Source organism: Panthera uncia, assembly GCF_023721935.1.
Source record: "Panthera uncia isolate 11264 chromosome B3 unlocalized genomic scaffold, Puncia_PCG_1.0 HiC_scaffold_1, whole genome shotgun sequence".
Lineage (NCBI taxonomy): Eukaryota > Metazoa > Chordata > Mammalia > Carnivora > Felidae > Panthera > Panthera uncia.
The window spans coordinates 33,331,056-33,355,759 of record NW_026057582.1 but is presented as its reverse complement, the minus strand read 5'-3'; the positions used below and the strand labels follow the sequence as shown (position 1 = coordinate 33,355,759).

Sequence of the window (24,704 nt, the reverse complement as noted above, 5' to 3'; positions counted from 1 at the left end):
TCAAATACAATTAGATTCCTTCACGCTCTGTAACACAGTTAAAACCCTTATACACGCTCTCCCCGTACAATACTTGCTTAATTAGATGTAGAAAACATTTATTGAGCCTAGGGAAAGGCATAAATTATCACAAAAACATAAACTGTGATTGTGAAAATGAATACACAATCCTTGTAGAACAAGTTATAACAAAAGATTCTGTGTATATGTGAAATGAAGCCAGGTTCCCCTGATGCCCTATAGCAAGTCTGCTTTGTTTCTCTGCTCTATTTCACACATTCATTCAAAACCTATTTATTGTAATTCTATAACATATACATTCACTGGCCCTTTGATGTGATCAACCTTTTTTAATACTAAAATTTACTTTTTATTTATGAGTTTTATACTGCAGACCTTTATTGTACATGTAATGTTAATAAAGCAAGATAGTATGAACTTCCATAAAGAATTTGCATAAATAAGCCTTGCTTTATTTTTAAAATATTTATGTAGAATCTACAAATGGTGTACTCATTAATATGAGTAACACTGTTGCAAATTTCACTTGCAACATCTCTCTGCTCAGATTTCTCATCATAATGATTGTGGTCATATCATTCTCTAAACTGCAGTGGTCACAGGGCAACGCAAGAGAAGCATAAATGCATAGGAATTTATACTTCGTTATCTACATTTATCCTTATTAAAAATGTATCCATGGAGGGGCGCCTGGGTGGCTCAGTCGGTTAAGCATCCGCCTTCAGCTCAGGTCATGATCTCACAGTTTGTGAGTTCGAGCCCCGCATCAAGCTCTGTGCTGACAGCTCAGAGCCTGGAGCCTGCTTTGGATTCTCTGTCTCCTTCTCTCTCTGCCCCTCCCCCACTTGTGCTCTGTCTCTCTCTCAAAAACAAATAAATGTAAAACTTTCTGAGGGGAAAAAAATGTATCCATGGAAATAATGGAAATGTTCTAAAGTGAGATTATGGTGATGGCTGTACAATTCTGTAAATACACTAAAAATCATTGAAATGAGTGAAGTTGATACTATGTAAATTATATCTCAATATCTCAATAAAGCTATATTAGAAACTGATCCATAAGTAAAATTATTAAGAGAACAAAAATATCTGGAAGAGCCCAGCCCACACAAATTAGAATTATTTTGAATCATCGTAATTAATAACAATATCTCAGTAAGGGTTGCTAATTGGATAAGAGGGCTGGGGGCTATGAGCTATCAGGCTGTTCTGGTCTTCCCACAGGAAAGTACAGCAGAGCACAGGGAATTATCAGAGTGAGGGCCATGAATTATCTACTGCTTTTTAAGAGAAACTCATTTCTCAAGCATCAGCTTAGCCACTGGGCACAATTAATTTTGGTACATCTTACAGAAGATTGTGATGTTCCAAATAGGTCCACACCATGATTGGTAACTCCTGCTTTTAAAATATTTAATGTTATAGGAAAATATTAATATGTATTATATGTAACACACAATGTATATATCTAACATACAACATTGTGTATTTTACATATTATATAAATATATATTTATAAAACTAAAAAGCTATATATACCAAAACTTTAGTACTATCTCCAGATATTGAGAGTAAACCTACTAAGTAGGGTCTTCTTTAAATTTTTTGAATGTCTATTTATTTTTAAGAGAGAGACAGAGTGTGAACAGGGCAGAGAAAGAGGGAGACACAAAATCCAAAGCAGGCTCCAGGCTCTGAGCTGTCAGCACAGAGCCCGACACAGGGCTTGAACTCGCGATCATGAGATCATGACCTGAGCTGAAGTCGGACGCTTAACCGACAGAGTCACCTAAGCGCCCCTAAATAGTTAATTTAACAGTTGATGATTATGCTTTGGGATCTTTGACAAAATGTGTGGTGGTGTGTGTGGTTAGCCAAAATTGGTTTCATAGAACAATTCATATGTCTCAAGAACAGTGCAGTCTCAGCTCATGACCAGGATAATGGGAGAGGTGTGGGCAGGGTTTGTGGTGGACAGATTGGTAATCTCGAATGACAGTTACAACAAAACCAGTTAAAATTCACACATTTATTTTTACCATCTATACACATGATCCAAAAGTGTCAAAACAATTCTGGAACAAATGTTTAGAAACGAACACCACACAGGTGAAGATAAAAGATTCTGTTCCGTTTTCAGCTCCTTAGCTGATCTCCTCTTTGTTCCAGAGTTCAAAAGGGATGAGAAGGGCAAGGCCCAGTGTGGCTGCAAATTCACTGCAAATTCCTTCTCTGTGGCCCTAATTTCACAATTACACTTGCACCCTCAGGTTCTTGCATCAAAGGGATCCTGGGGACCACATAAATGACTGCTGGAAGGGGCATTCCCTAGTCCTAGTGACCACAGAGAATCCACAGATTATCGTGAATTTGCTAACCGTAGACATTGCAGGTTGTCACTTTTCTTAGAGTGATTTTTTTTTTTTAATGTTCACTTTGTCACTCACTTCTGGATGAGCAGAAGTTGACTACTGCATTTCATCAGATCTAAGATCCATCAATTATTATATCCATTATGTTATGGACCACGGAGAAAGAAAAAAAAATGCTGCTAATTACACAATTAAATGCTTTCTCATTACTTAGAAGTTTTCCACACAATGTCTGTCATACTCTATTCTGTCATCCTCTGTGCATTTCTTAAGAGTGCTCCACTCCAGCCTCTGGGAACTTCTTCCTAAACTCTGACAGGTCTTCTGCAAGTTTTATACTGGAACTTTCTTGACCACATCAGAAGGTATCAACAAAATGTTTTCAGATTATCATTAGAAACACATTTTATTTTTATCCAAGTATAAATTAATATACAGTGTTATATTTCAGGTGTACAATATAATGATTCAACAATTCTATACATTTCTCAGTGCTCATCAAGATAAGTGTATTCTTGGGATGCCTGGATGGCTCAGTCAGTTAAGCACCTGACTTGATTTCAACTCCGGTCATGAGCTCACAGTTTGTGAAATCGAGCCCCGTGTCAGGCTCTGTGCTGACAGTTCAGAGCCTGCTCAGGATTCTCTCTCTGCCTCTCTTTCTGCACCTACCCCGCGCACACTCTCTCTCTCTCTCATAAATAAATAAACTTAAAAAAAAAAAAAAAAAAAGAGGGGCAACTGAGTGGCTCAGTTGGTTGAGTGTCCAGCTTCAGCTCAGGTCATGATCTCACGGTTGGTGAGTTCAAGCCCCGCGTCAGGCTCTATGCTGACAGCTCAGAGCCTGGAGCCTGTTTCAGATTCTGTGTCCCCCTCTTTCTGCTCCTCCCCTGCTTGCATGCTGTCTCTCTCTCTCAAAAATAAAGATTTGTTTTTAAAAATTAAAAAAAAAAAAGATAAGTGTATTCTTAATCCCCATCACCTATTTCATCCATCCCCCTATTCACCTCACTCTGGCAACCACCAGGTCTCCATATTTAAGAATCTGCTTTTTTGTTTTCTTTGTCTGTTTTGCTTCTTAAATTATTCCACATATAAGCATATGGTATTTGTCTTTCTCTAGTGACTTATTTCATTTAGCATTATACCCTCTAGGTCCATCCATGCTGTTGCAAAGGGCAAGATCTCATTCTTTTTTATGGCTGAGTAATATTCTATTGTATATATACATATACATCTTTATTCATTCATCTATCATTGGGCACTTGGGTTGCTTCCACAACTTGACTTTTGTAAAAAATGCTGCAATAAACATAAAGGTGCATATGCCTTTTTGAATTACTGTTTTTGTTTTCTTTGGGTAAAAATACTCATTAGTGGAATCAAATGGTAATTCTATTTTTAATTTTTTGACGAATCTCCATACTGTTTTTCACAGTGCCTGTACCAATTTGCATTCACACCAACAGTGCATGTGGGTTCCTTTTTCTCCATATTCTCACCAACACTTGTTATTTCTTGTCTTTTTTATTTTAGCCATTTTGACACATGTACAGTTATATCTCCTTATAGTTTTAATTTATATTTCTCTGATGATTGCTGATGTTGAGCATCTTTTCACGTGTTTGTTGGCCATCTGAATGTCTTTGGAAAAACGTTTATTCAATTCCTTTGCCCATTTTTTAATTGGGTTTTGTGTGTGTGTGTGTGTGTGTGTTGAGGTGTATAAATTCTTTAAATATTTTAGGTATTAACATCTTATTGGATATATCATTTGCAAATAAATTCTTCCATTCAGCAGGTTGCCTTGTTTTGTTGATTTGGGGCGGGGAGGGAGGGGGTTGGTTTGGGTTTGGGTTTGTTTTTATTTTTGTTTTTGTTTGTTTGTTTGTTTGTTTTTTGCTTTTTGTTTTGGTGTAGTCCTGATAGTTTAACTTTGCTTTTGTTTCCCTTGCCAGAGGAGACATATCTGGAAAAGTATTTCTACAGCTGATGTCAAAGAAATTACTTCCTATTTTTTAAAGTAATTTTATAGTTTCAGGTTCACATTTAGGTTTTTAATCTATTTTGAGTTTATTTTTGTATATGGCATAAAGATGTAGTCTAGATTCATTCTTTTACATGTAGTATCCAGTTTTCCTCATACCATTTGTTAAAGAGACTATCTTTTTCCCACTGTATATTGTAGATTAATTGACCATAAAAGTGTGGGTTTATTTCTGGACTCTCAGTTCTGTTTCATTGATCTATGTGTCTATTTTTGTGCCAGTACCATACTATTTCAATTACTACTAGCTTTGCAGTGTATCTTGAAATCCGGGATGTATTGCCTCCAGCTTTGTTCTTTTCCAACGTAGTTTTGGCTATTTGGGGTCTTTTGTGCTTCCACACAAATTTTAGGATTATTCCGGTTCTGTGAAAAATATTGGTATCTTGATAGGGATTGCATTAAATATGTAGATTGCTTTGGACATTGTGGACATTTTTATCAATATTCATTCTTCCAATCCATGAGCGGGGAATGCCTTTCCATTTGATTGTGTCATCTTCAGTTTCTTTCATCCATTTTATACTTTTCAGAGAACAAATCTTTCACCTCTTGGGTTAAGTTTACCTCAGTATTTTATTCTTTTTGGTGCAATTATAAATGGGATTGTTCTCTTAAATTCTTTCTGTTACTTCATTATTAGTGTATAGAAATGCAACAGACTTCTGTCTGTACCCTTCAACTTTACTGAATTCATTTATCAGGTCTGGTAGTTTTTGGAGTTTTGGAGTAGTTTTTGGAGTCTTTGGAGTTTTGTATTTATAGTCTCATGTCATCTACAAGTAGTGAAAATTTTACTTCTTCCTTACCAATGTGGATGCTTTTTATTTCTTTTTCTTGTCTGATTGCTGTGGGAAGGACTTTCAGTATTATGTTGAATAAAAGTGGTAACAGTGGACATCCTTGTCTTGTTCCTGATCTTAGAGGAAAAGCTCTCAGTTTTTCACCATTAATTATGAAATTAACTGGGGTTCTTCATATATCGCCTTCATTATGTTCCTTCTAAACATACTTTGTTGAGGGTTTTTATCATGAATGGATGTTGTACTTTGTCAAATGCTATTTCTGCATCTTTTGAAATGATCATATGGTTTTTATCCTTTCTCTTATTGATGTGATGTATCACACTGATTGATTTGTGAATATTGAACAACACTTACATCCCGGGAATAAACACCACTTGATCATGGTGAATAATTTTAATGTGTTGTTGGATTTGGTTTACTAATATTTTGTTAAGGGTTTTTGTATCTATGTTCATCTGAGGTATTGGCCTGTAGCTTTATTCTTTTTTGTAGTATCTTTGGTTGGTTTTCAGGGTGATGCTGGCCTCATAAAATGAATTTGGAAGTTTTCCTTCCTTTTCTATTTTTTGGGTAAGCTTGAGAAGAATACATTTTAACTCTCCTTTAAATGTTTGGTGGAATTTGCCTGTGAAGACATTTGGCCCTGAACTTTGTTGGGACTTTTTTGATTACTGATTCAATTTCATTGCTAGTAATTGGTCTGTTCCTCTATTGCTTTAGGATTCAGTTAGGCAAGATGATATGTTTCTAGGAACTTAACCTTTTCTTCTAGATTTTCCAATTTGTTGGCATACAATTTTTCATAATATTCTGTTATAATATTTTGTATTTCTGTGCTGTTAGTTATTCTTTCTCCTCCATCTCTGATTTTATTTGAGTCTTCTCTCTTTTTTTTTCTTGATGAGTCTGACTAAATTTTTATCAACTTTGTTGACCTTTCCCAAGAACCAGCTCCTGGCTTCATTGTTCTATTGATTTTTTAGTCTCTATTTCATTTATTTCTGCTCTAATACTTATTATTTCCTTCCTTCTATTGGCTTTGGCTTTGTTTGTTGTTCTTTTTCTAGCTGTAAATGTAAGGTTACAGCTTTGTTTATTTGAGATTTTTCTTGCTTCTTGAGGTAGACCTATACAATCTTCCCTCTTAGATCAGTTTTTGCAAAATTTCAAAGATTTTGGACTATTGTGTTTTCATTTTCATTTGTCCCAAAGTATCTTTTGATTTAGAAACACATTTTAAATGACAATTAAATTCAACCCATGTAGTACAATAAATGTACATAATTTAACATGAATAACCATAATTAAATTTGCGCATATGCAGCCAATAACAAGGAAAAATGTTTCTTAGAATGAATGAAACTTGGGAAATATGAAACTATAAGTGAGCAAGAGGGAACCCAGGGCAGCAAATGCTGAGTAAATTATACTTTTTGACAGAGGGGCAGGTGTCAGTAGACCAATATAAGCTCTCAGGTGCTCACTATGTGACAGCCATGGTGTTCAGTGTTTCCTATACATCACTCTATTGAGTTAAGTAGTTTTATCTTCATTTTATAGATGAGAAATTTGAGCTCAGAGATGTTAAGTAACATGCCCAAGGCCACAAAAGTAGGCGACAGAGCCCAAGTATGAACGTGGATGTGTCTGACTCCAGAATCCTTTACAGTCCCAGTTATACCAATTTCCACACTGGCCTATGGCATTGAGTTCTGTAGTTATTATTGTTGTGGTTTACCTTGTCCAGGTATTCCTAAAGGGGTTATTTAAATCAGAATTTTACAGAGAGAAAAAAGTATTGTCTGTAGTGACTGCAAGCACAATATGGAGAACGATACACAAGTGACAAAATAGTGAGCTGGAAAGTTAGTAATATGGCTACTCTGGCTTTTTATGGGAAGAAAATAACTCAGGTTTCTTATGACCCTCCATTGTACAATAGTTATTTGAGTCTATATTACTTCCTTTGTCACATTATCAAATATCTTACTTGCTTTAAGAGCCCAGGATTTTACCATTTGGCAATTTCAGGTCAACCATGAGCTATGAACTTGTGACTGTCTGGTTCCACTCATCAAAAGACTATGATTAGAATCATTGACAACAGCTCAGCTCAGATATAAACAGCAGCCCTCTGAGCACTTCACCCACCTTGCTTCGTTAGGAAAACTCTTTCTAAGGCATGGACCTCTCAGGTATGAAATAAAAGTAAGGATTTGTACTGAAATTTTCCTCCTTTGTATGCACTTTATTTTCTATTTTTGTTTCCTTCACAAAAGACTTCACCATGAAAAGGAGGAAGCCCAGACTGAAATGAGTTAAAACCTTCGTCTTGGAGAGAGGATTGTGGCTTGGCCCTGAGTTAAGGTGAGATATGTTGATGCATACTAATGAGACCATATTAAGCTCTACATCGTCACACACTCTCCTTCCCTTTCTCTCTCCATTCTGTCTCCTTTCCTCTCCTTTCCAAGCTCTCTTTGCCTCTTTTCCTCTTCTGGAAACTCAGTGGACCAAGAATGCTACTTTTCTAGATCTCAAGAGGGAGACACATGAACTCTAGAGGGAGAACATGAAGAGAGAGTTTGAGCTGAGAAAGATAAGTGTAAGAAATCACAGCTGTTCTTGAAAATGGAGGGTGAACAACTGCTGTGATTTTGCTTGTCACCCTGACCCAAAGGGTTGCTGACCTTTGTCTTCTTTCCTCCATTATACCTTGCTTTCATCCAAAAATGCTCTTTTGTAATGATTTCTTGTCATGTTCCAGAAGATCCCCCATATATTTAGGCCCCAAAGAATCCAGTTGATGTTTTGATCACTTGCTGTGTCCTCTGTCTCTGTTAAGGCAGTTTCACTGTCTTTCAACAAAGTGATGATAGTATAAATGCTTTGTGCTGTTGGGTAAGTCACGAAAGAGAGAAAACGTAGATGACAATGAGACTTTAGGTGCTTTTTTCCTACCATCCAATCACTATAAGGGTCCTTCCACTGTTGTTGCAAAGGTCTTTTCTAAGAAACCGTGGCTAAATAAAGCCTTTTTGCACTCTAACCCTCAGAACCTGTCCATCTTCTCTAGATCTTCTTTTACACCCCCCATCCTCTTCTCTATACCTTTTACTTCCTCTTTCCTTGTAGTATTATTTCCATTAATATCTTTAAAACATCACAAACATACAGAAATATTGCAAGTACACTACAAAGGTCTTTTTTTTCCTGAATCTTTTAAGAGTAATTTGCCAACTTGATGCCCTATTACCTCCAAATACTTCAGTTTGTGTTTCTTACCATCAAGGGTATTCTCCTCCAAAGCCAAAATTTAACCATCAAAATCAGAACATGAATGTTGCATATTACCATCATCTAATCCTGAGACCCCATTCAAATTTTACCAGTTGTCCCAATAATGGGCTGCCTAGCCAGTTAAGAATCACGATTGCATTTAGTTATCATGTCTCTTTAGTCTCCTTCAGTCTGAAAAAGTTTCTTAGTCTTTTCTTTGACTTTGACTTGCATTGATATTTTTTAAGATCACAGGCCAATTATGTTGTCAAATATCCCTCTAACTGGCTCTGTCTGATATTTCCTAATGGTTGGATTTGGGTCATGCATCTTTGGGAGGAATATCACAAGGGAATGCTCCGTGCCCTCATTGCATCCTATAAGATAATGCACCATTTTGATTTGTCCCGTTACTGATGTTGTTCATTCACCACTCCACTATAATGGTGTCTGCACGGCTTCCTCAATGTAAAGTTACTTTTTCCTCCTTGAAAATTAGTAAGTATGCTGGTGGAAGGTACTTTGAGCTATGTAAATTTCTGTTCCTCACCAAACTTGTAATTTATTCATTTATTTATATCAGTATAGATTCTCAAGTTTTCCTATTTTATTTGACCAATTCCCCTGTATATAACCAATTACCCTCCTCCTCTACCATCCTCTCTCCTGCTCAGACACCCTCCTCACCATGCTAGGCTCTGATTTCTTACACTGTACTCCCCTTATCCTGACAACAGAGGTGTTCTTGCCTCCTTTGGGTTCTGAGCCAAGGCTCCCCACTCCCCCAAGTACAGATTCCTGCCTCTCTTTGTCCCAGCTAATGGATTGAAGACAAAATTGTTCAGGAATAAAAGGGAATAGGAAGAAGGACGTCTTCTGTATTCTTTGGTGCTCCCTCTTTTTCCTCTTTTCCATCCGTCCTGACCTATCCTGACCCCTCTCACCCTTGCCAACTCTTGCTAAGTCCTTGCTTTCCAAGCACTCAAGGCAAAATTGAACCATGGACAGTGGCATAAGCTCCTCCAGTCAGACTATGAGGGTTTGAATCCTGGTATGGGGACTTAGTTCCCATCCTCTCTGTTTTAGATGGTGGTGGTAGTGGTGGTGGTGGTGGTTTTATCTCTTTCCCCTTTTTATCCCCTTAATGCTGTTTCTTTCTTTCTCATTCTTTTTCCATTTTGGCTTCACTCTAGACTGTTTTACTTCCTTGCTTTTCCAGACTCTTTTTACTTTCCCCATGTTCATGTACAGATGTGTTGAAGGGAGGCATTGAGTTGCCACCAGCAGAAGGTCTGATGGGGAATTCCCATGCCCACACTCATATGCTTAATGGGATGTCATGTAGCAGTGGTGTCTGCATCCCATGACCCTGGCTGGGACAGCAGCAAGACACGTTCACTACTTACCCCTTCACTTGAGCAAAAGGGAAAAAAAGAGTCTCTGAGGAAGGACTGAGGTGGAACTATACACCTGAGGCAGAACACATAAGCAGCTTGCTGGTTAAGGAACCTTCCTCTAACTGGCAGGGAATTTGTGAAAAGGGAAGGGTGATCTTTTGAAAATACGAACAGAATTACATTCTGAGACCATGTTCCCTTCCTGGAATTCTGTCATTTCTGGTAGATAAGAGGTGAAATCCAATGATGTATAGCCATTTTTCTTTGTTGAAGCAGTTTCTGGGGAGAGAGCCAGAACGAGAGACCAGAGGAGATAGACAACAGTCATTGGTTAGAAATCCTCATCCAAGAGCTAAGGATCAGTCAAGGGTGAATGGTCAGGAAAAGACGTTCTCAGTGTAGTGTAGTTTTGATACAGTTTTCACAAAAAAGGATTTGAGAACTCTTCATGATGGCAGGAGGAGTGGTACTATTAATTAGGAAGACAGAACATAATGGTTTGGGGGATGTGGTGTGTGTGTTTCAAGGCCTCCTAGAGAAGTTCTTTCCCTTTCCTAACTTTCCCAAATAAATAAGTGTTGCCAGCCCCATTCCCCAGGCATTTTCTGTTACATGGATCTTTTCTAGAGTCTTGAGAGCTCTAATCATCCAGTATCCTTTTTTTTTTCTTTTTTTAAGTTGCTTATTCTTCCTATAGAGTGTAAGCTGCATGGGGACAGGGATCTTCTCAATCGTGTTCAGATGTATCACCAATGCCCAAAGCAGTGACTGGCATATCATAGATGTTGATAAAATTTGTTGAATTAATAAGTAAGTGAGGCAAATTCATCATATTAAATTTTCTCTGTATCTGTTCATTGTATTCCTATCCCCTCGACTCTCTGATGTTTGTGAGTAAGCACCATGAAGAAGAACAATAGGAACTCTACCACAAGGATCAATAAGCAAGATGCCATCTCCGTCCCACCCTTCCAAGATGCAGGAGATCTTCAAAATATGTTGGATGGAGGAGAGTATGCCCCTTTTGTATCTCCTCCCATATTAGAGAGCAGTTTTATCCAGGTAAATCATATTTGAGCCCTGAATTAAGTTCCAATAACTTCAGTAATTAATTTTCTCAAAGAAACTGAAAAGATTGGGAGGAGAATTATTTTAAATGTGATAAAGGACTGCATGAGACAGTTAAAGGGAATAGTTTTGGAACTTTAACCAACCTAAAATAATTATAATGTTAAAGGAAAATTCACTTCAATTTTTCCCAGCAAACTCTCACCCGGGAATTCTGTTCTAACTCTACCATAATTGTCATTCTATCATGTCTTCCCAAAATGACATGAAGGAATTACAATGAATTCAAACATCTCGCCACAGGAAAGCATTCAGATGGCTCCTTTCTTAGATTTAGAAGACATTTTAAAGAATAAAATGTATGACATGACTGAGTATTAAAATGAATTTTGGTTGGGATGAGCACTGGGTATTGTATGTAAGCGATGAACTACAGGAATCTACCCCCAAAACCAAGAGCTCACTTCCTCCTGCACCCTTTTCCAATAACCTTTCACAAGCTCTAATGAACACTGGGAGAGATAGTTAGCGCCCTGTAGACCAGACACACCCCATATCATAACTGGGTAAGTTATTCCCTTCGACATACACAACCTCTCAAGGTTAGTATGTCTTTGGCAGCAAGTTGCCACAGGTTATGCCTCAAATTTAAACAAAAAAGAACAATGATCTCAAAGTAAAAGAGCACAGCTCCCTTGCATGGAGTCATCGAGGACCCTGGTCCTCTCCTTTTGCTCTATTATCCTCAGGTTGGCTCCCCTCAGGACATTACATGCAAACAGGATGGTGACAGCTGCCAGAAACAGACGAAATGCTCTCATCCTAGCAACTTTCTGTGAGGGCTGAGAAACTGTTCCCAGAGCCACCAGGAGGCCCCCGCTGTGTCTCATTGGCCAGGAGGGGGTCACATGCCCCTGCTGAAAGCAAGCATTGGCAAGGGGATGAAATCACCATGACCAGTTTAGGTTTATCAGTATTTAACCCCAGAGCTGGAGCACCATCCCTGAGGGGCAAATACTGGATGAATTCTGAATGCTGTTAATCAGGCATGGCTTTGAGTAGGTCCATAGTGTGGGCTACAACCTTTTTCTGAGTATATCTGTTTTTAAGTGATTTTTTTTTTTTTTTTTGAGAACGTACAACTGAGAAACCAAGTGTTGCCCCTCTTTGGCTTCCTTCACATCCCTGTCTAGCCACTTTTCAGTCTTCTCATCTTCCAACTGGCAGAGATTTTTACTGGCCAAGATTCTTTGATTTGGGGATTTTTGCACATGCTATTCCTCTGCCTGGAAAGTTCTCCTGTCCAGCCAGTTTATCTCATATTGTTCAGGTCTCAGCGAGAGGTCTCTTCCTCTGGGAGATTTCTCTGACCCTGTGTCCAGGGTGTGCTGGAGCAGCTAAGTGTTCTGGAAGTTTGCAAGTCTACTGTTTAACACAGCCATTATTAAAAATCAGATTGTATAAACTTATATACTCAAACCTCATCATTCCTATTATTTTACTACATTTTACTATTATTTATGCTCTTGAGGTTATGGATATAAAAATTTGGCAAAGGTCAGTGAAGACTTGTGTGAGAATCAATTGACTATATTGAATTTAAAATGAAGAAAATTGTAAATATCATTGTTTGTAAATTGTGCTACTCATCTTCTATAGCAGTAAAATATGTAATTATCATATGCATATCTTCCAAGAGATAGTTGTTACACATTTACCAGCACACCACTGCCTGTATCTCCTCTTAAATCAAGTCTCCTGTTATATGCTTCACAGCACAGCACCCTGACCTTGTACTTGGGAATACTTCTTGCAATAATGATTAGTGACATGTTTGCTTAATGTTCACCTTCCCTGACAGAACCCCCATGGCCCAGGGACTGTGTCCGTCCATTCGCTGTGATATTTCTTTTATTTTGAAAAAATGTTTTAATGTTTATTCATTTTTGAGAGACAGAGAGACAGAACATGAGCAGGGAAGGGGCAGAGAGAGAGGGAGACACAGAGTCTGAAGCAGGTTCCAGGCTCTGAGCTGTCAGCAGAGCCTGATGTGGGGCTCGAACTCATGAACCACAAGATCATGACCTGAGCTGAAGTTGGACGCTCAACCAACTGAGCTACCTAGGCATCCCACACTGTGATATTTCTAAGAATTCACATCAACAAGTGATTGAACAAATGCATCATGGTTCATTTCTCCATTATTTTCTGCACTGCTCAGGTAAGCCAGGTTGTTGGGGCCATATACTTTATCACAAAACTCCTCTTCCTGTTCTCTACCTTAGGTTAATAGGAGAGGTGAATCCATTTACCTTCACAACCGAGCCAACTGGGTGACTGTAGGCATCTGCTCTTCCAGTAGCACCCACAAGACCCCCAATGTGATGCTTCTGGCACATCTGACACCTGAAGCCCAGAAAGATACAGAACCCCTATTTCAAAGTCTCCTGACATCTCCTTCTCCAGAGAACCTGGTGCTCACCAGGTGAGTTACAAAGGGAAGAGGTTAAGGATCTCTCAGAAAACATGCTTTACCCCTGAGAAACTGAAAATAGAAACACCAATGATATTTGCTCCAAGGGAGCATCTCACTTGCACTGTGCGACACATGATAGAGTCGTGTCCTCAAAGTCTGGGAAAATAGCTTATGACAAGCTGGCAGTCAAACAGGTAGTTAATTTTTAAAAACTAAACCTAAGTAACAGGAACTGAAGATTCATAATAAACTGCCTCTCTAGGGCATGTCCTTCTTTGCCCAGCATCTCAGCCTCCATCAGTACCTCCATCTGGTCTTGGGGTACCTGTGTGGCTCAGTCTGTTGAGCGTCCAACTTCGGCTCAGGTCATGAGCTTGCAGATCGTGACTTCCAGGTCCTCATCGGCCTTGCTGCTGTCAGTGCAGAACTTCGGATCCTCTGTCCCGCTCTCTCTGCCCCTCCCCAACTTGCACTCTCCCAAAAATAAATAATTAAAAAAAAAAAAAAAGGATTAGCTCTAGTCTTGTCTCAAGCCACTAACTTGCTGTATGACCTAGAGCAATCACTCAACTTCTCTCTCAGCTTTCCAGGATTAACTAAGTAGGACAACTTCTCAAGATAAATAGTTGATACTCTGATTTTTTAAGCTCATCAGAGTCTTAGGAGTATGCTTTGAGCGAGATGGCCCTCAGGAGCCTGGTTACATGTACTAAAAATCAAAGTTTTAAGCCTCAAAAGCTAAGGACCAGACCTGGGAACATGGTGGCCACAAGAAGGTACTGTTCAACCTTGTGCCTGCCCCAAACCAGGCCCGTCTGGGAGACAAGCCTGTTTCCCTGAACCTCACTGTCACAACTGCTATGCAACATAAAAGGAAAGGCCTTTTGACAGGTCTCCAATCAGGCCTCCAGATGACATTTGTGTTTGTTTGCAGGTTTCTCCCTCTACAGTTTGTGACTCTTTCTGTGCACGATGCTGAGAATATGCGCCTCAAAGTAAAGCTGGTCAGTGGTCGAGCCTACTACCTGCAGCTCTGTGCCCCTGCATGTAAACAGGACACCCTATTTTGTCAATGGGTGGAACTCATCTCCCTCTTGAATCAGGAGAAAGCCAAAGCTTCCAAACTGTCAGAAGTCTCAAGCCTCTCGGAAATCACCAATAGCACAGATATCACAGGTTCAGTGGACATCCTGGATATTGCAGCATTTGCAGCCATACAGACCCCGCACATGTACACATGTTCAGACCCTGTAAATGCCATAGAAAGCATTGATTTCTCAGAATTCACAGATGTCACCAATGTCACAGACGTCACAGATGTTCCAGAAAATGAGGTCACAGAGGCCCCAGATATAAAAATTGTCACAGAAGTCACAGAAGTCACGGATGTCTGTGATGTCCCAAACAACTCGGAGGTTACAGTGGTGTTTGAAAACGATGACATACTAAGGGCCAAGCAAGAGGAAAAGGTATGTGACATGGAAGACTCATTCTTAATAATCAAGAACAGGAGTGATAACCAAGATCGCCCTTCTTGGTTAGCTCCTTGACATTGATTATCAAAATGCTGTGAAATGTGCTCTGAGTAATTTTAATGAGATAGTATCCCTGAGCCCCAGTATAAAGGAGTTGTAAGACATATCCTGAAAGAGGCGTGACCATGCTTACCATCAGATTTAACCCAGTATCAGAAAACTGTGGTGGGATGGAAAGAACTTTGGGACCAGGGTCAGAAGACTTGGGTTGGAAACTTGCCCTGCTGCGTATCTGTTTGACCAATCCATTGAAGCTGTGTGAGCCTCAGTTTCCTCATCTCCAAAGCGAGGATACTGATATGTAAGGGCTATTTTAAAGTTTAAATGTATATAAAAGTACACACTACATTGAAGGATGGGGTGAAATTTCAGTGGGTAAAAGTGAGGGTGGAAATAGAAAAATAAAATACCAAAAGAAGTAAGTTGCTTTAGAAAAAGCCAGAAAGTGAAAAACCACAGAGCCATATCCAAGAACAGTTAGTTCAGTTTGGCTGGAGCATAATATATACGGAAAATATTGGGATATAGGATTCGAAAGTTGTCTGCAAACCTTGAATGCCAAATTAAGAAGCGTGTACTTTGCTCTTTGGGCAAACTTTAACTGTAAAAAACCTCTGTGTGAGGGAGTGAAGGAGCTGTGTTTTTAGAAAGGTTAATCTGACGGTAACATGGAATGTAGATAAAGAGAGAAGTTTGAGGACTACTGAGGAAAATCTCCATGGGGCCCACAAGAGAAAAGTCATAAAGGGCAAGGATAAATATTTTACAGAAGAAGCAACTGCAATAAATATCGTGGAGAAAATTTAACCTCACTAGTAATCAAAGGAATGCAAACTTGGGGGAAAAATAACCTGTTAAATAAAACTGTTAATTAAAAAAATAAAAATAGGGGCACTGGGTGGCTCAGTCAGTTAAGCATCCAACTTTGGCTCAGGTCATGATCTCGCAGTCCATGAGTTCGAGCCCCGTGTCAGGCTCTGTGCTGACAGCTGGGAGCCTGGAGCCTGCTTTGATTCTGTGTCTCCTTCTCTTTCTGCCCCTCCCCTCTCACACTCTGCCTCTCTGTCTCTCTCAAAAATAAATAAACATCGGGGCGCCTGGGTGGCTCAGTCGGTTAAGCGGCCGACTTCGGCTCAGGTCATGATCTCGCGGTCCGTGAGTTCAAGCCCCGCGTCGGGCTCTGTGCTGACAGCTCAGAGCCTGGAGCCCGTTTCAGATTCTGTGTCTCCCTCTCTCTGACCCTCCCCCGTTCATGCTCTGTCTCTCTCTGTCTCAAAAATAAACGTTAAAAAAAAAATAAATTAAATAAATAAATAAATAAACATTAAAAAAATTTTTTTAAAGAAGAAGAAAAACAGTCAGTGTTAGTAAAGATGTGGTCAACTTGGAATTCTTATAGGTTTGTGGTAGGGATGAGAATTGGCCCAAACTTTCTTGAAATCATTATGAATCAAGAACCTAAAAATATTTATACCCTTTGATTCAGTGACTCCATTTCTAGGAATCTTTCTTAAGGAATTAATCAGAAATAAGAATGAGGATTTAGCTGTAAAGATGTTAATTATACTATATCTATACCATGTTGGTAAAAATGAAATAACGAAAATTTGAAAGTAACCTAAATATCCACCACAGGGGAATTGCTAAACTAATGTAAATGTATGAAAGACAGGTGCCTTCTTTATTTTTTTCAGGAGCAACGACAGTATCAGGCAAGACCATAGACAGTCAGTAAATATCTATTAAATGAATGACTACTCTGTAGTTATTAAAATTGTTGGAAAAATTTTTCTTGCAGAAATTTTCATGATTGGGAAAAGTTGAGTGAAAAGTGAGTATGATTCCTATTACCTGAAAATACATTTCATGCTCACAAACAATAGAAGGTGAGAAAGTCATACTGTTAACAGCAGTTTATTTCTAGATTCTGGGATTAATATTTTCCTCTTTACACTTTTCTGAATTTTCTATTTCCTACAATAGAAATAATTTTTAATTCAAAAAAATTCAAGCAGTTTTACACAATTTTTAATGACATGAGGAGAATGCTTTTAATAAAATCATTAGGATATAGAACTGAAATGTTATCACAAAGAAGACACTTACAAAATAAATAAATGGGCACAAAGACTAAATGACATGTGCCATAGGAATAGTTATTTCTGGCCAGTGGCCTTAAGCAGACAATAATATTCTCCCTTTCACTTTATATCTTCCAGGATTTTCTAAATATTCTACAGTAAGTATGTGTTACGGAAAAAACGTGTTTTCTTTAAGGAAGAAGAGTATTGTATTATTTTCGAGGGAAGTCAGGAGAGGCAATGGACTAGGCGGTGCTGATGGGAGGAGGAGGGTGCAGGTATGAGGGATGTCAGACAGACGGAGTCCTTAGGACCCACTGACCAATTCCTCTGAGGCCCGAGACAGATTCTGAGGAAGACAGTGAGTGGTGAGGAGAGGTGATGCATTAATAGAAACCAAGAAATCAAGACAACAGGAGAGATTTTATAGTATTAGTTCTAGGTATTGGTTCTAAGTCTTTCGAGAAATAAATGCTTTTGTCTTATTGTGAACCTCCCAACTCATGTCGCCTGGTAAATGCTCTTAAATAAAGAGCAACATTAGATTGGAGAGCAGGTGGCAAGGCATTTCTGGACAACCTTCCATGCCCCGACAATTCAGAAAGAGGAAATGCTGTAATTAAATACTAGTTTTCTCGTGCGAGGTGACAGCGGTGTGCCTGACCACAAGAGCTTCTGAATGGGCTGTGTCAGGTCCCACACTAGAAGCCTCTGATGCCCGCCTGGCCTCCTCAGTGGCCACACAACACCAAGCGTCATTCCCTCATTACTGCGCCCAGGCACTCGAGGGCACTCAGTTAATACGAATGACATGATTACTGTATTAGATATTGCTCCAGAAATCATCTATTTCTGTGTGACACCGTTCTGTTACCTGATTTGCTGCTGTTTATTATTTTCAAAGGAAAAAATGGAAAACATTCTGAAACCTGGGTGTCTACGAGATACAAAAATTAAGAATGAATGCAAAGAATCCTCAAAACATGTCACCATCTCAAATGTAACACTGACTTTCGAAGGTGAACGATGTTTTCATTCTACTTTGACTCCAGAAGAAAGTGACATAAATTCATTCAAAAGGATGAGCATTATTAGAACATCTGAAATAAGGACAACTGATTTTAGCAACACAGCTCTCAAGGCTGAGGAATCCAGGTATGTGAGGCAGGGAAATGTCAGGGATTCTAAGACGTGAAGTAATGTAAGTGTGTGCTTTAAGGTCCCCGCAACTCTGGCCCTTGCTACTGAACAGTCTCAGCTGTAAATACAATGTAATTGAATGATGCCATCGTTAACTCTCAATTATCCACTGAGCCTGGGTGGCTCAGTCAGTTAAGCATCCAACTTCGGCTCAGGTCATGATCTCACGGCTTGTGAGTTCAAGGCCCACAATGGGCTCTGTGCTGACAGCTCAGAGCCTGGAGCCTGCTTCAGATTCGGTGTCTCCCTCTCTCTTTGGCCCTCCCTTGCTCATACTCTATCTCTCTCTTTCTCTCTCTCTCTCTCTTTCTCTCTCAAAAATAAATAAAAATTTAGGGGTGCCTGGATGGCTCAGTCGGTTGAGCTTCTGACTTCGGCTTGGGTCATGATCTCGCGGTTTGTGAGTTCGAGCCCTGCATTGGGCACTGTGCTGACAGCTCAGAGCCTGGAACCTCCTTTGGATTCTGTGTCTCCTTCCCTCTCTGCCCATCCCCCACTTGTGCTCTGTCTCTGTCTCTCAAAAATAAAAATAAATAAATGTATAAAAAAATTTTTAAAGTAAATAAAATTTTTTAAAACACTAAATTATCCACATTCAGTTTAACCTTGTCAAATTTTTATTTCCCTATCAACTTCTCATACCCTTCAGTTCACATTTGAGTCTATCTGGTATCAACTGTGTGTGGCTGAAGAATACAGGATAGAATCAGTGTCCACAGTTTGGAGTTAGACTATGGGAACTCTTTCTTTCATCTTTATACTTCTATTTTCTCCTCTATGTATTTCTCATGCTTTTGTACATTTCCAACTAATAAGTTAATAACCTGAAAAAAAATATTTTCATAATTTTAATACACAGTTGCAAGCTGAATGTGAGGGAGCACTGATGTATTCTAAAGATAAAAGTTAATCCAATAATTTCAGAGTAACTACTAAAAAGAAACCAAAGAAAAACACAGAGGTCTAAATGCTTACAATAGCAAGACTGAAAATAGGGAATGTAATGAACTATGTCTAAATTCTTTTTTGTTTGTTTTTATCTTGAGAGAGAGATAGGGAACAAGCAGGGGAGGGGCAGGGAGAGAGGAAGACAGAATCCCAAGCAGACTTTGCACTGTCAGTGAAAAGCCTGATGTGGGGCTTGAACCCACAAACTTGGAGATTGTGACCTGAGTCAAGGGTTGGACATACTCAAGTGACTGAGCCACCCAGGCGCCCCTGTCTAAATTCTTTTTAAATATAAAAAAGGAGCAAGGGAAAACAAAAACAAACCAAAAATAAATAAATAAATAAACGAGAAAAATTATTAGTAATGTGACGTTCCACAGGGTTTGGCTGGTTCTTCAAAAACAATGACAAAACAGGCAAACCATTGCACAACTTTTTTTTAATAATAAAATTAGAAATTTAGAGGTCATCATCAACTAACAAGAACAATAGTAAAATGTTATTGAGAAATATTACATACAGCTTTTCTTTAATAGCTTTGAAACCCTAAGTTAAATAAATGACTTTAACAAAAATACAAAGAGGCAAAACTGGCATAGTCACAACTTGAGAACATAGAACAACGTCATCCAGGAGCTCCCATGAAAGAGAAATACATAGTTGTGACTTTTACTGGACAGGGTTTTAGATACTCTAAGAATTATCTCTATTTAATGTAAAATTCTCTTTTAAATATAGAAAAATTATGTTATGTTCTCCTAATTTTTTAAGCAAATAATTTGTTTGGATTATAAAGACTGACAAGAAATAAAATTCTAGATTAATCCCTACTTAAGACAATAAATGTTAAATTCATAGAATCTTAGCAGGCAAAATGTAGCAAGCGCTTAACATGACATTAAGGAAATATAAGTCATTATTTAAAGGAAGAGCAGGGGTGCCTGGGTGGCTTAGTCGGCTAAGCGTCCGACTTCAGCTCAGGTCACGATCTCACTGTCCGTGAGTTTGAGCCCCACGTCGGGCTCTGTGCTGACAGCTCAGAGCCTGGAGCCCGCTTAGGATCCTGTGTCTCCCTCTGTCTCTAGCATTGTCTCAAAAAATAAACATTAAAAAAAAAATTTTTTTTTAAATAATTATTCCCAACCAGAGACAGCATTGTGGGTTTTTTTTCTAATGTTTAATTTTTTTTAGAGAGAGAGAGAGAGAGGGAGAGGGAGAGAGATAGAGAGAGGCAGAGTGCAAGCTGGGGAGGGGCAGATAGAAAGGGAGACAGAATCTGAAGCAGGTTCCAGGCTCCAAGCTGTCAGCACAGAGCGGGGCTCGAACTGAGGAACCCGCAAGATCGTGATCTGAGCTGAAGTTGGATGCTTAACCAACTAAGCCACCCAGGCGCCCCAAGAAATTTAATGAAGAAATTGTTTTTAATGAAAAATTATAGAAGTGTTCTACTTAAAATTTAGAATAAATTAAAGACGTTCCTTATTAACATTTCTATGTAATATAATTTAAGGGAGTCTAGCAATTGCAATAGGACAAAGAAATATGATTAATAAATGAGATTTTTAAAAATCACTCTTTGCAAATAGAAATTTATATTTAGAAAACTTGACAATCATCAAAAATATTAGTTTGTAAACAACTTTAGGATAGTCACAGATTAGAAGATAAACTCACAAAATATCATTTGTTTCATGATTTTTATTAACAAACCAAAAATACATTGACAAAAGAGAATGTATTTTTCAAAAGCAGCAATAAAAATTAAATATTTAGTGAGAGTGATAAGAGACCTGTATACATGGAATTACAAAACTCTAGTGGCAGAAACCAAAGACACTTCAATAAGGAAAAATAAGCTTTCTATCTGGGTAGGTATATTTAAGACAACAAAGATGACAAAGCCTAAATTAATTTATAAATTTAATATAATACCAATTATCTCAATAGGATATCTCATAGAAATTATAATATAAAAAGTATGTGGAAAAGAGAAGAGTAAGAATCTCAAGGAAACTTGGGGCTGGAATATATCGAGGGATTCAGTTGTATAAAATCTTAAGCCGTATTATAATTAAATGGCCATCAGAAAGTTTAGGATATAGACATTAAGACAATAAAACTGAGTCAAACTGATAGAGGTTCAAAAAAAAACATGAAAAAAAGCAAAACTCTACAAAATGTCAGAGATTTATGCTGTACCACAAAAAAATTTTCAGATGGGAAAAGAGTAAAATATTTTTTAAAAATTTTAATGTTTATTTATTTTTGATAGAGAGAGAGAGTGAGCAGGGGAGGGGCAGAGAGAGATGGAGACACAGAATCTGAAGCAGGCTCCAGGCTCTGGGGGCTCAAACTCACCAACTGTGAGATCATGACCTGAGCTGAAGTTGGACGCTCAACTGACTGGGCCCCCAGGTACTCCAAAAGAATAAAATATTTTAAAACTAAAATAAGCTAGAAGAAAATGGAACAGTTGAAATTGCCTCAATTGCATAAGAAATATCACTTCTTGTCCTTTGAAGCAACAGAAGAAATTTTCAATGGCAAAGTTTGGTTCATTCTTTCAAAAATATTTACTGAGCACTTTCTTTGTGCTAGGAACTGGGGATACAGCTGTGAATATAAGTTATAGGATGTTTCATTCTAGTGGATCTAGATAATACACAAATAAAATACATTATGCCAGCTGGAATGTGCTGTGATAAATACAAAAATAGAGGGGTGCCTGTGTGGCTCAGTCAGGTTAAGTGTATGACTCTTGATCTCAGCTCAGGTCATGATCTCACAGAGAGATCATGGTTTGTGAGACTGAGTCCCTGTGCTGACAGCTGGGAGCCTGCTTGAGATTCTCTCTCTTCCTCTCTCTCTCTGCCCCTCCCCCACTCACGCTCTCTCTCAAAATAAATAAATAAACATTAAAAAACAAAATAAAACGGGGTACCTGGATGGTTCAGTCGGCTGAGCTTCTGATTTCTGTCAAGTCATAATTTCACGGTCCGTGAGGTTGAGCCCCACATTGGTTTGCTGCTATCAGCACCAAGCCCACTTTGGATCCTTTGTCCTCTCTCTGCTCCTATCCCACTTGCACGTGCATGTGCGTGTGCTCTCTCTCTCTCTCTCTCTCTCTCTCTCTCGCTCTCTCTCTCTCTCTCTCAAAAATAAACATTAAAAAAAAGCTTCAAAAATAAACCCCAAACAAAAATAGGATAACAGAATAGAGGGTGATTTGAGAAGGAGGAAGGATATCTTATAGTGGTCTGGAAGCTTCTCTGAGGAAGGACAGAGATCTGAAAGCAAGGTGGGGCTCTGAAAGAATAGAGTTCAGGTTGATTGATTGCAAAACAATTATAAATATCTGCCAAAAAATCATTTTAATAAATACATAACAATACAATGGAAAAAGAATAATAATAAATAATCTATAAAGGTTTTACCTTCCATATATATAAGTAGCTGATGGAAATTTGTGAAGGATCCAATTAACAAATGGTTTAAAGTTATGAATAGAACATTTACTCCAGAAGACAAATAAACACTTAGTGAGGGATCAATCTCACTAATAATTAAAGAAATACAAGTTAAGCATTTACATTTGGCTTTTGATTAGATGTTAACTACATCTAATATTGATGGGGACACTGTAAATGGTGGGAACTTTCTACAGAGGGATTTGGCAATTCACACTACAAATAGTTATACCCCTTGACTTAAAGGAACATGTAGCAAAGAAGTAATTTGAAACAGAAAATAATTTAATTGAACATACTGTTTTGTAATTAAAACCTGAAAGCAATCCAAACAACCCCTGGCAGAAGAATAGCTAACCAGGAAATAGTATGTTAATTTAGTGAAACAGCAGGTCCCCATTAGGAAAAGAATCAGAAAATTTCAATAAAAAGACCTATATGACTATAAGGAACTGCAAACTGGAAGTGTGAAATTCTGAAAAATGTATATACAATGGTATTTTATTTCTGCAGACAGGATGATAAGAAACCACAGTGTTTGGACATAGTTGGTGATTAAAGGAATTAATATTTGTTGTAGCTTTTGATAGATGTTTCCATTAAACTTTTATTGTACAATTAATTACATGTATAATTTAAAAATCAAAACTGATGCTAGGATGCATTAATTGGAAGACACAGCAGCTAGACAATGACCTTTGCAGTCAGACAACCCTGGGTTCAAATTCTGCCTCCTCTAGGGCAAGTTAAATTAGTTTTTTCAGGTCTCAGTTTCCTTATTTGTAAAATGAAAATAACACTAACCATGTAGTTGTTACAGGGATTAAATAAACTGATATTAAAAACTTCACAATGCCAGGTGTTTGGTAATTACTCAAAAAAAAAAAAAAAGAATAGATTAAAAGAGGGAGGAAAGGTAGGGAGGAAGGAAGATAGAAAGGGAGAGATGGAAGGGAGGATTCAGATTCTAGATTAGAGTGAACATAAATCTAACATAGCTTTGACTTACATTGAATACAGTAGAAAGATGATACTATACCTCTGAAGTAATCTTTCTACTATACTATCCAAAAACTGAACCCAGGGTGGGGAGGGGGGCACAAAACTTAAATATTTTTTAATGCAGGAAAGAAATCAAGGCTATTTAAATTGAGGAGGAAAATGGGAACAGGTGACAATTACCATCTTCAGCATATGAGGAAGTCCAAATTTAAAGGCTAAATTTAAAAAAGTGGATTTAAACTGAAAATTATTTTAACTAAACAGTTTACAAATAAAACTTTATTATGTAGTAAAACAATATAGCAGACAATCAACCAATCTATAAAAAAGCATTAATGCATATTACTGATTGGATATTAATAAACAACGGAACTAATTTCTGGAGGTTGTAGAATCTTTCTCCTTGGAATCTTCTCAAAAACAAGCATCAGGCCATTTGTCCTGGATAGAGTTCAGACATTCTTCTGCAAGGGGTCAAGACTTGTTCGTGTTTCTTATGTAATTTTAATCTACTGCTACAGTGAATGACAGAAAGCATGGTGAAGTTGAATATAAGTACATCCTGAGGACTCCTTAAAGGAGTGGAACGGAATGGAAACAGTAAATGCACCTGAGTGTGTTGCAGCATTCTTAGAAATAGAGCAATAAAAGTATGGAACGATCTCGGGACACATTAGATGCCCAGTAAATTGTCATTATTAACACTAATAATTCATTTCATTTCCAATAGTGTAGATAAAAGAAATTTGGCTATTCTGGCTCAAAAAAGCACAACACCAAAAACCTTTACTCAAAAATATCTTAAGCAACTGAGGATTAATTACTCAAAGCTGGCTTTCTTTTTAACCTTTTTTCCTGGCCAAGGAGGGGTCAAGGAAAGCAAAGGAATAAGGGTGATCCTTAGGAGAACCACACATCTTGAAATCATCTGGCTCTGTGCTGACAGTGCAGAGCCTGCTTGGGATTCTCTCTCTCTCTCTCTCTCTCTCTCTCTCTCTCTCTCTC

General features: G+C 38.2%; 1 protein-coding gene across 8 annotated transcripts in view; it reads left to right on the top strand.

Annotated features, from left to right (window-relative positions):
- Positions 1-24,704, top strand: part of GARIN2 (golgi associated RAB2 interactor family member 2) — a 34,401-nt gene that overhangs the window by 2,035 nt on the left and 7,662 nt on the right. For 5 of the 8 annotated variants that reach the window (XR_007453688.1, XR_007453687.1, XM_049612628.1 and 2 more), the window contains exons 2-6: positions 7,526-7,613; positions 10,822-10,984; positions 13,276-13,475; positions 14,401-14,935; positions 17,987-18,237. Coding sequence is in view for 6 of the 8 variants with exons in the window: in XM_049612628.1 (XP_049468585.1) it covers positions 10,826-10,984; positions 13,276-13,475; positions 14,401-14,935; positions 17,987-18,237 (1,145 nt within the window). In the remaining 2 variants the exon portion in view is untranslated. Of the gene's footprint in view, positions 1-7,525; positions 7,614-7,780; positions 7,852-10,817; positions 10,985-13,275; positions 13,476-14,400; positions 14,936-17,986; positions 18,238-24,704 lie in introns of all 8 variants that reach the window. The other 3 variants (XM_049612629.1, XM_049612630.1, XM_049612631.1) reach the window with 3 other exon arrangements.